The 11,969-nt window shown below is 47.0% G+C and overlaps 2 protein-coding genes across 2 annotated transcripts; both read left to right on the top strand.

Moving 5' to 3' along the window:
* The first annotated feature begins 524 nt into the window (after nt 1-524).
* LOC136610491 (olfactory receptor 5AP2-like) lies at nt 525-1,454 on the top strand. The gene has a single exon (XM_066589723.1). The coding sequence runs from the start codon at nt 525-527 to the stop codon at nt 1,452-1,454; it is 930 nt and encodes a 309-aa protein (XP_066445820.1).
* A 7,288-nt stretch (nt 1,455-8,742) lies between these two features.
* Nucleotides 8,743-9,672, top strand: LOC136610492 (olfactory receptor 5AP2-like). Its single transcript, XM_066589724.1, has one exon. The coding sequence runs from the start codon at nt 8,743-8,745 to the stop codon at nt 9,670-9,672; it is 930 nt and encodes a 309-aa protein (XP_066445821.1).
* Nucleotides 9,673-11,969: the final 2,297 nt, after the last annotated feature.

Below are 11,969 nucleotides of genomic sequence, written 5' to 3' on the forward strand. Positions count from 1 at the left end.
CTACGTCTAGAAGAAAGCAGGTTTCAGCACCAACACAGAAGGGGGTTCTTTACTGTAAGAGCAGTGAGACTGTGGAACTCTCTGCCTGAGGAAGTGGTGATGGAAAAATCCATAGAGGAGTTTAAAAGGAGACTTGATGTCTGTCTAGAGTGCTATGATATTACAGGATACAGACATTAGGTGACCAGTGGGGTTGTTTATCTCGAATGTTGATGCAGGGATTACTCTGGCTGCCATATGCAGTCAGGGAGTTTGCCTTCCTCTGGACCAACAAGGAAAGGGTTGAAACAGAATGAACTACATGGGCATTGTCTTCATTCAGCCTAACATACTATGTTACATGGTGGGAGAAATCCCTATTCATTCCACACCTTACTGGTTTTTTTTAGTTGAGCGCAATTCATACCATGTGAACATAGTCCTGTTGATCAAGATGCTCTGAAAATGCTACACTTGGTAACACAAACCACCTGGGGAGTTTATAGGGTATCATTGACATGTCATTTCCATAATTACAGAGGACAATGGAAATCGCCAACCAGACACAAGTGACGTTGTTCCTGTTTTCCGGACTAACAGATGATGAGAAGCTTGTCTCCTTCCTCTTTACACTCTTCTTAGTGGTCTACACAGTGACCGTAGTGGGCAACATTGGCATGGTAGCTATTGTACATTGTACCACCAGCCTCCATAGCCCCATGTACTACTTCCTGTCGTACCTCTCCATAGTTGACCTCTGCTATTCCTCAGTGGTGACTCCCAAGATTCTTTTCAACCTGTTTTCCAAGGTGAAGTCTATATCATTTAATGGTTGCGCCCTGCAGCTCTTCTTCTTTGCTGCCCTGGCAGTCACAGAAGCTCTCCTGCTCTCTAGCATGTCATATGACCGCTATGTCGCTATCTGCCACCCTCTTCATTACTTCTCTATAATGACCAGTAGCAGATGTCTGAATCTGATCCTCCTCGCCTCATCCATTGGATTCTTGCAATCAACAGTGCAAACCAGTTGCATTTTCCATCTCCGATTCTGTGGGCCAAACCTCCTGAACCATTTCTACTGCGACATCCCTCCACTGCTCAGGTTGTCCTGCTCTAGCACCCTTCTGTGTGACTTGGTGACAGTCTTCTTCACGTGTTCTTGTGGAATAGGCTCTATGGTCATGGTCTTGGTCTCATACTCTCTAATAATTGCCTCCATTCTGAAGATCAGGTCTACAGAAGGCAGGATGAAGGCCTTCAGTACATGTTCTTCGCATCTCACGTGTGTCTCTATCTTCTACGGGACCGTTTTCTTCGTCTACCTACGTCCTCCCGCCACCGAGTTTGGGAAATGGGACAAGGTGGTATCTGTCTTCTACTCTGTAGTGACACCAATGCTGAACCCTCTCATATATAGCTTAAGGAATAAGGAGGTGAAACGAGTGATCATACAGGCAATGCAGAACTCGCCCTGAGGTACCCAGGGTTCGGGGGTAGATGGTCCTATATATTTCACAAAAAAACTAATGACGCATCAAGGAGGCACTAGAATGGCAATATAGGCTCAGATCAGCGCCTCATGTTTTGCCAAGTGGCCATGCATATCTGCTTAACCTAGAGGAGGCCAAAGGAAAAAACTTTCCACATGTTGCTGAGAAGTGCCTGTAAACTGCAGCTAGGTGCTTCCGTGCGTACAGCTGTAGAGGACAGGGTGTAGCTAGCGTATTGGCATGGAAAGATATACGACACGGGCTGAATTACAATTTGTGTTTTCACTCTACAGGTCGTAGTGTTTGTGGGTGAGGTGACTTCATCAGGCCTTACATATATGGTGGCCAAATAACCTGTTGTAGCAAGTCACTATTTATTATTACATTACACCCAGCGTTACATGGGCGGAAGCGTATTTGAGCTGCGTTTTTGAGATGGGCGTTGCGTTTTTGCATGCATGTGTATTTTACAGTTTTGCGCATGCATGCCCTGTGTATTTGCGTGCACAAGAAAACACGCAACCATGCTCCTCAATGGGTAATTAAGTTTAATACGTGCTATTTATTGTACATGTACAAAAATACAAATTTTGCACACGTAATGCGCAGCCCTAATGAGTTTGTGTTTATAAGCCATTAATGGCGCCAAGGAAACTCCGTGCCGGACATCTGCGGATAGTTAGGGCATTTCTTGGAATTACTGACTGCTTTAAACTCGTTTCACTAAACAAATCAATTACAACAATAAATAAAATATTTGGTATGCTAATAGATCATAGACTGAACATGAGTCAACAATGTGATGCAGCAGCCAAAAAGGCTAACACAATTCTGGGATGTATTAAGAAGCATAGAGTCTAGATCACGTGAGGTAAATATCTCCCTCTACACTTCCTTAGTCAGACCTCATCTGCAATACTGTGTCCTGTTCTGGGATGTATTAAGAGAAGCACAGAGTCTAGATCATGTGAGGTCATTATCCCCTCTACTCTCCCTTAGTCAGACCTCATCTGGAATACTGGGTCCAGTTCTGGGCACCCCACTTTAAAAAAGACAGACAAACTGCAATAAGTTCAGAGAAGAGTTACCAAGGTGGTGAGCGGTCTGCAAATCATGTCCTATGAGGAACGGTTAAAGGATCTGGGAATGTTTAGCAGAAGATAAGGCTGAGAGGAAACTTAATAGCTGTCTACAAATATCTGAAGGGCTGTCACAGTGCAGAGGGATCAGCCCTATTCTCATCTGTACAAGGAAAGACTAGAAGCAATGAATGAAACTGAAAGGGAGGAGACACAAATTAGATATTAGAAAAACCTTTCTGACGGTGAGGGTGATCAATGAGTGGAACAGGTTACCACGGGAGGTGGTGAGTTCTCCTTCAATGGAAGTGTTGAAACAAAGGCTGGACAAATATCTGTCTGGGATGATTTAGTGAATTCTGCACTGAGCAGGGAGTTGGACCCAATGACTGTGGAGGTCCCTTCCAACTCTACCGTTCAAATCTATGATTCACAACTTCTCTAAGATGACAGAACATTATTCTGGAACCTACAGGAAGCCCCCACCACTACTGAGGTCACAAGTGAAGGAGACCTTTAAAAAGAGACAAATGCCATCTAATTGGAGGGAAGGTTAGCTGAAGAATAAAAAATGGTAAAAGACATCACTAAGATACCAGAACTTCATTCCAGAACCTTCAAGAAGCTCTCACCTTTCTAGAGGTGATATTTACATGGGGATGCCAGGAGGAGACCAATAGAGGAGCACACACCCCACGCGTACAAGGGAGGCAAGGAGGAGACCATTACAGGGACACACACCATCTATATGGAGGTGCCAATAGACCATTAGGGGGCACACATGACATACATGGTGTCAGGAATTGAACTGGGGACCTCCTGCACTCCAGGCAGTAGCTCTCACTGTTGAGCTATACAGCTTGCTAGACAAAGCTCCCCTGTTGTACTCCACGGAAGAGAGAAAAATGTCTCCCAGTGGATGTCAAAGACATGAAACACCTGCTGGAGATAGTGTAAAACAACAGAGAAGGATTAGCACCAAGGGCGCATTTACTTTCCATCTGAAGAAAATGATCTAGGCATCTTCTTGTATAATAACTTACTGTGAAGACAATTTGTTCTTATTTCACCCACTAAGATGTCCATGTGCGGAACAAAAACTCTATAGGGACACTTATTTTTTCACATGACTGTATAAAAAAAATTAAATATCAAATAATAATGAGGACCTAACAAGAGGCCTGTGTAATGTGTGGATAATTGGCTTATTTATAATTTGTAGCAATTAATTAGAAGCAACGAAACAGAAGAAAACAATTACCTTTGGGCCCTCGTCTAATATAAAGACTCCCAGGACTTCCAGCAGTATTTGATGAGGAACCAGCTGGCAGGAGTCCATTCCACACAGGTAAGAATCAAAAGATGCATCACCAACACAGCCCAGAGTCAAAGGACCCCGTCACCCGCACAGCTCAGAGTCAAAGGACCCCATCAGCCACACAGCCAAGAGTCAAAGGACCCCATCAGCCACACAGCCCAGAGTCAAAGGACCCCGTCACCAACACAGCCCAGAGTCAAAGGACCCCGTCACCAACACAGCCCATAGTCACAGGACCCCGTCACCCGCACAGCCCAGAGGCAAAGGACCCCGTCACCCGCACAGCCCAGAGTCAAAGGACCCCATCAGCCACACAGCTCAGAGTCAAAGGACCCCGTCACCAACACAGCCCAGAGTCAAAGGACCCGGTCAGCCACACAGCCCAGAGTCAAAGGACCCCGTCACCAACACAGCCCAGAGTCAAAGGACCCAGTCACCAACACAGCCCAGAGTCAAAGAACCCAGTCACCAACACAGCCCAGAGTCAAAGAACCCAGTCACCAACACAACTCAGAGTCAAAGTACCCCATCAGCCACACAGCTCAGAGTCAAAGGACCCCGTCACCCGCACAGCCGAGAGTCAAAGGACCCCATCAGCTACACAGCTCAGAGTCAAAGGACCCCATCAGCAAAACAGCCCAGAGGCAAAGGACCCCGTCACCCACACAGCCCAGAGTCAAAGGACCCCATCACCAACACAGCCCAGAGGCAAAGGACCCCATCAGCCACACAGCTCAGAGGCAAAGGACCCCGTCACCAACACAGCCCAGAGGCAAAGGACCCCATCACCAACACAGCCCAGAGGCAAAGGACCCCATCACCAACACAGCCCAGAGTCAAAGGACCCCATCAGCCACACAGCCCAGATTCAAAGGACCACATCAGCCACACAGCCCAGAGTCAAAGGACCCCATCAGCCACACAGCTCAGTCAAAGGACCCCATCACCCGCACAGCTCAGAGTCAAAGGACCCCGTCACCCGCACAGCCGAGAGTCAAAGGACCCCATCACCAACACAGCCCAGAGGCAAAGGACCCCGTCACCTGCACAGCCGAGAATTCCCTGAGCCATCTCTCACACACAGACAGGTTAACTGTCATAAAAGATGTCCGATTTGTCATTTTACACGGTACATATTATGCTCAAATGTCAAAACCAGTCGAGGTAGAGAATAAAGGGCAAGTTCCACCTGCGCACTGGAGACTCCATGTCAGATCTACCCATACATCACAGCTGCTTTCATATGCACTAAATATTCTAAAATATATATATAACGCACAATAATGTTTAAAGCGTGAAGCCCCGCCCCCACCATCATGGAAAATCCACAGCAAACCCACCACATCCCTGCTGTGGGTCTGTGCCGTTCGGTAGGGTTGGGGATGGTTTGTGATGTGATGGCAGATTTCTTCCCTTTGGTTTACTTGATGCACGCCTGGATGGTGCAGCTTTTGGCACGCTTTTTGGCAGGGATGTTGCTGTGGGTTTTCTGTGGGGGGGGGGGGGGGGCGGGACTTTAAGGTCTGTTTCACACAGGCAGAAGTCTGTTTATGCGCACATTTGCATGATTGTTGTTGCATTTTTGAACGCGTGTGCTCGTATTCTACTGTATTTTCTGCATACGCATGCCCCATGTATTTATACACAAGCATGCTGCCATGGATTTATATGGGCAATTAGGTTTAATATGTACTATTTTATATGCAATATGCACAAAAATACAAAATGCTGCACATTTTTTGTGCAAACGTAAAGTTCGTGCAAAACAGGCTCCTGTGAACGGAATCATTGAAATCAATTGGTTCCATTTACTGCGTATGTTGTGTACATTTTGCATGCGTAATCCGTCACGCAATTCAGTTTGTATGACTAAGCCCTTAGGCTGAGAGTATTGTAGTTATAAACGAGTGCCTAACAGCAGATTCATTTGTTTGATTCTCTGTATATCCGTCAAAAAAAAATCCTACAAAATGAGCCAAAATGCCATTTGTTAATTTCACCTCCCAAAAAAAGCACGATAAAAGTGATCAAAAAAGTCATGTGCACCCCAAATGGTACCAATAAAAACTACAGCTCATCATGCAAAAAACATCCAGCCCTCACAGAGCTCCGTCCATGGAAAAATAAAAAAAGTTACGCAATACATTCTATGTACCCAAGCCCTCATACCGCCATGTCGACGGAAAAATAGGTATGCCACTTTAAAAAGTGGAGATGAAAATTCCTCCAAAATCGTCATGTCCATAGGACCAAACTAGGCGGCGTCACTAAGGGGTTAACTGTGCCTGGTGGCTGCAGCCATAGACGATATCAAACCTGCATCTCAGAGCAACAGAGAAGGAACTGCAGTGTTAGTAGAGCTCCATGATCCCCTGTATTATCCGTGCAGCTTGAGTCTAGGAGTGAAGGACCCGTGATGGACATCAAGGTCACATGACAGGGCAACACTGCTCTTCACTCAGTAGCTTCATTAGAATTCCTAGAGGATAGAGGTGAGCTACAGAAGAGGTCAGAGAGGAGGCTACAGGCTCGCATGGTATTATTGTATCTTGACACCACCGGCGGCAAAGCCTCTGCGGTGAGTGGGAGGGTGGGCCTCCTTCAGCCCTGGCTGCGTGGAATCCGATTCATGGTGTGGGTATGCGCAGGAGGGCAGCGCTGCCCCAGGGGAGCCCATGCATAGTTACAGCAGCAGCGGGGATCTTACTTCAAAGCCCGGACAACAGGGACCAAATACAGCAGGAGCAGGGACCTAACACGCAGCGGGGGATGCCCACAGATACTTACAGCACCAGCGGGAAACTTCCATCAGCAAGGTGAGCTTGAACAGCAGCAGATTAGTGGCTTGCCAGGACCTGCAGGGGAGCGTTGTCTGCAGCCAATGAGGTACAGGGGGCGTCACCCCTGTCAGTCTTTTTTCCACCAGGACTTCCTGGTGGCGTCAAGATACAATAATAACATCTCATCACCTCCAGCATCACTTAGTGTCTGTCCAGTAATGTCAGTCTGGGAGGAGTGAGAAGTGAAGGGAGACGATGCTGTCATCGGTGGGGGAGGTTTAAGAAGGAGGAAGAGTCAGTAGGGAAAGAGTAGGGAAGGGGGAGAATGCTGCAGTTAGTGGTGGCGGGATTGGAAGGGGGAGAATTCTACAGTCCGTGGGGACAGGATGGGATGAGGGACAATGCTGCAGTCAGTGGTGATGGGATGGGAAGGGGGACAATGCTGCAGTCAGTGGGTGCGGGATGGGAAGGGGGACAATGCTGCTGCCAGTAGTGCTGCACTTGGCTATTTGGCATTTTTGGGGAGGTATTTCGTGCTGCACGGTTTTATGATGCTGGTAGGGGGTATTATGTGGGCTGCATGGCAGTATTCGATTGCAGTTGCTGGGGGTATTTCTTCAGTGCAGTGGAGTAGTATTTGCTCAATGCAAACGTTTGAGTTGCCCTTTCAGTGATGTAAACCCCGATGTTATAATCTGTATACCTACAGATGTGCATATATATGTGTACAAATTACATTAAAACACAGCGCCATCCTTGTCCATAAGGTTGTTTGTGGTATTGCAGCTCAGCTCCATTGAAGTGAATGAGGGCTGAGGTGCAATACTACACACAACCCACGGCCAGGGGTGGCGCCAAGCTGAGTCTGTATCCCGGGTATAGGAAAGCTTAGTTACGCCTCATAAAAAGAGCATGTGATCAGCGAGGTTTTTTTTGGGAAAGGAGTTTGTTACTATTCATCCATTTACCCCGATGTGTAAATGTCCCAGGTAAGTGAAGTTTGGGCGGGAGCAGATGAGCCCCCGAGCCTCCGCTCCGTTTATATGCCCTTTCATTTTTACACATTCTGGCGCTTTAAAGCAAACAGAGATGGCCACACCGCTTCTCTGACTACATTAGTACACATGGGCAGTCTAAGACACTAAATGCTGCTCTGACGGGCCAGTGCCAATCACATGGGCAGTGCTAGCCAATCAACGCAGCATGTTGTGTCTTAGACTAATAATGCATACTAATGCCCATTGAGCGCCAGGTAACTGGCGATGCAGCCAGCTCTGCCCAGACCTGGAGGCTCATTTTAAATGTGTGTATATATATATATATATATATATATATATATTTATTGTGTGTGTTTGGATATTTAGTGTTCCATCTGAAGAGCCGACACGGAATCTGTCTTCTTCTTTGGCACATATAAAGCTCTAGTCAGGCCCCACATGGAATACTGCGTACAGTTCTGGTCACCGGCGCTCAGGAAAGATGTTACAGTGCTGGAGGGGGTTCAAAGACGGGCAACTAAACTAATACATGGAATGAGAGGACTGGAATACCCAGAGAGGCACCAAAACTGGGATTATTTACCTGGAAAAAGGACGGCTAAGGGGCGACCAAATAACTATGTATAAGTACATGAGGGGACGATACAAGGATCTCTGCCAGGATCTGTTTATACCTGCGAGAGGGCATCTGCTACGTCTAGAGGAAAGCAGGTTTCATCAGCAACACAGATGGGGGTTCTTTACTGTAAGAGCAGTGAGACTGTGGAACTCTCTGCCTGAGGAAGTGGTGATGGAAAAATCCATAGAGGAGTTTAAAAGGAGACTTGATGTCTGTCTAGAATGCTATGATATTACAGGATATAGACATTAGGTGACCAGTGGGGTTGTTTATCTCAAATGTTGATGCAGGGATTACTCTGGCTGCCATATGCAGTCAGGAAGGTTGCCTTCCTCTGGACCAACAAGGAAAGGGTTGAAACAGAATGAACATAGTCCTGTTGATCAAGATGCTCTGAAAACGCTACACTTGGTAACACAAACCACCTGGGGAGTTTATAGGGTATCATTGACATGTCATTTCCATAATTACAGAGGACAATGGAAATCGCCAACCAGACACAAGTGACGTTGTTCCTGTTTTCCGGACTAACAGATGATGAGAAGCTTGTCTCCTTCCTCTTTACACTCTTCTTAGTGGTCTACACAGTGACCGTAGTGGGCAACATTGGCATGGTAGCTATTGTACATTGTACCACCAGCCTCCATAGCCCCATGTACTACTTCCTGTCGTACCTCTCCATAGTTGACCTCTGCTATTCCTCAGTGGTGACTCCCAAGATTCTTTTCAACCTGTTTTCCAAGGTGAAGTCTATATCATTTAATGGTTGCGCCCTGCAGCTCTTCTTCTTTGCTGCCCTGGCAGTCACAGAAGCTCTCCTGCTCTCTAGCATGTCATATGACCGCTATGTCGCTATCTGCCACCCTCTTCATTACTTCTCTATAATGACCAGTAGCAGATGTCTGAATCTGATCCTCCTCGCCTCATCCATTGGATTCTTGCAATCAACAGTGCAAACCAGTTGCATTTTCCATCTCCGATTCTGTGGGCCAAACCTCCTGAACCATTTCTACTGCGACATCCCTCCACTGCTCAGGTTGTCCTGCTCTAGCACCCTTCTGTGTGACTTGGTGACAGTCTTCTTCACGTGTTCTTGTGGAATAGGCTCTATGGTCATGGTCTTGGTCTCATACTCTCTAATAATTGCCTCCATTCTGAAGATCAGGTCTACAGAAGGCAGGATGAAGGCCTTCAGTACATGTTCTTCGCATCTCACGTGTGTCTCTATCTTCTACGGGACCGTTTTCTTCGTCTACCTACGTCCTCCCGCCACCGAGTTTGGGAAATGGGACAAGGTGGTATCTGTCTTCTACTCAGTAGTGACACCAATGCTGAACCCTCTCATATATAGCTTAAGGAATAAGGAGGTGAAACGAGTGATCATACAGGCAATGCAGAACTCGCCCTGAGGTACCCAGGGTTCGGGGGTAGTTGGTCCTATATATTTCACAAAAAAACTAATGACGCATCAAGGAGGCACTAGAATGGCAATATAGGCTCAGATCAGCGCCTCATGTTTTGCCAAGTGGCCATGCATATCTGCTTAACCTAGAGGAGGCCAAAGGAAAAAACTTTCCACATGTTGCTGAGAAGTGCCTGTAAACTGCAGCTAGGTGCTTCCGTGCGTACAGCTGTAGAGGACAGGGTGTAGCTAGCGTATTGGCATGGAAAGATATACGACACGGGCTGAATTACAATTTGTGTTTTCACTCTACAGGTCGTAGTGTTTGTGGGTGAGGTGACTTCATCAGGCCTTACATATATGGTGGCCAAATAACCTGTTGTAGCAAGTCACTATTTATTATTACATTACACCCAGCGTTACATGGGCGGAAGCGTATTTGAGATGGGCGTTGCGTTTTTGCATGCATGTGTATTTTACAGTTTTGCGCATGCATGCCCCGTGTATTTGCGTGCACAAGAAAACACGCAACCATGCTCCTCAATGGGTAATTAAGTTTAATACGTGCTATTTATTGTACATGTACAAAAATACAAATTTTGCACACGTAATGCGCAGCCCTAATGAGTTTGTGTTTATAAGCCATTAATGGCGCCAAGGAAACTCCGTGCCGGACCTCTGCGGATAGTTAGGGCAGTTCTTGGAATTACTGACTGCTTTAAACTCGTTTCACTAAACAAATCAATTACAACAATAAATAAAATATTTGGTATGCTAATAGATCATAGACTGAACATAAGTCAACAATGTGATGCAGCAGCCAAAAAGGCAAACACAATTCTGGGATGTATTAAGAAGCATAGAGTCTAGATCACGTGAGGTAAATATCTCCCTCTACACTTCCTTAGTCAGACCTCATCTGCAATACTGTGTCCTGTTCTGGGATGTACCAAATGGTACCAATAAAAACTACAGCTCATCATGCAAAAAATATCCAGCCCTCACAGAGCTCCGTCCATGGAAAAATAAAAAAAAGTTACGCAATACATTCTATGTACCCAAGCCCTCATACCGCCATGTCGACGGAAAAATAGGTATGCCACTTTAAAAAGTGGAGATGAAAATTCCTCCAAAATCGTCATGTCCATAGGACCAAACTAGGCGGCGTCACTAAGGGGTTAACTGTGCCTGGTGGCTGCAGCCATAGACAATATCAAACCTGCATCTCAGAGCAACAGAGAAGGAACTGCAGTGTTAGTAGAGCTCCATGATCCCCTGTATTATCCGTGCAGCTTGAGTCTAGGAGTGAAGGACCCGTGATGGACATCAAGGTCACATGACAGGGCAACACTGCTCTTCACTCAGTAGCTTCATTAGAATTCCTAGAGGATAGAGGTGAGCTACAGAAGAGGTCAGAGAGGAGGCTACAGGCTGCCATGGTATTATTGTATCTTGACACCACCGGCGGCAAAGCCTCTGCGGTGAGTGGGAGGGTGGGGCTCCTTCAGCCCTGGCTGCGTGGAATCCGATTCATGGTGGTGGGTATGCGCTGGAGGGCAGCGCTGCCCCAGGGGAGCCCATGCATAGTTACAGCAGCAGCGGGGATCTTACTTCAAAGCCCGGACAACAGGGACCAAATACAGCAGGAGCAGGGACCTAACACGCAGCGGGGGATGCCCACAGATACTTACAGCACCAGCGGGAAACTTCCATCAGCAAGGTGAGCTTGAACAGCAGCAGATTAGTGGCTTGCCAGGACCTGCAGGGGAGCGTTGTCTGCAGCCAATGAGGTACAGGGGGCATCACCCCCGTCAGTCTTTTTTCCACCAGGACTTCCTGGTGGTGTCAAGATACAATAATAACATCTCATCACCTCCAGCATCACTTAGTGTCTGTCCAGTAATGTCAGTCTGGGAGGAGTGAGAAGTGAAGGGAGACGATGCTGCCATCGGTGGGGGAGGTTTAAGAAGGAGGAAGAGTCAGTAGGGAAGGGGGAGAATGCTGCAGTTAGTGGTGGCGGGATTGGAAGGGGGAGAATTCTACAGTCAGTGGGGACAGGATGGGATGAGGGACAATGCTGCAGTCAGTGGTGATGGGATGGGAAGGGGGACAATGCTGCAGTCAGTTAGGGCGGGATGGGAAGGGGGACAATGCTGCTGCCAGTAGTGCTGCACTTGGCTATTTGGCATTTTTGGGGAGGTATTTTATGCTGCACGGTTTTATGATGCTGGTAGAGGGTATTATGTGGGCTGCATGGCAGTATTCGATTGCAGTTGCTGGGGGTATTTCTTCAGTGCAGTGGAG

This window comes from Eleutherodactylus coqui, chromosome 2 (genome assembly GCF_035609145.1).
Source record: "Eleutherodactylus coqui strain aEleCoq1 chromosome 2, aEleCoq1.hap1, whole genome shotgun sequence".
Classification (NCBI taxonomy): domain Eukaryota; kingdom Metazoa; phylum Chordata; class Amphibia; order Anura; family Eleutherodactylidae; genus Eleutherodactylus; species Eleutherodactylus coqui.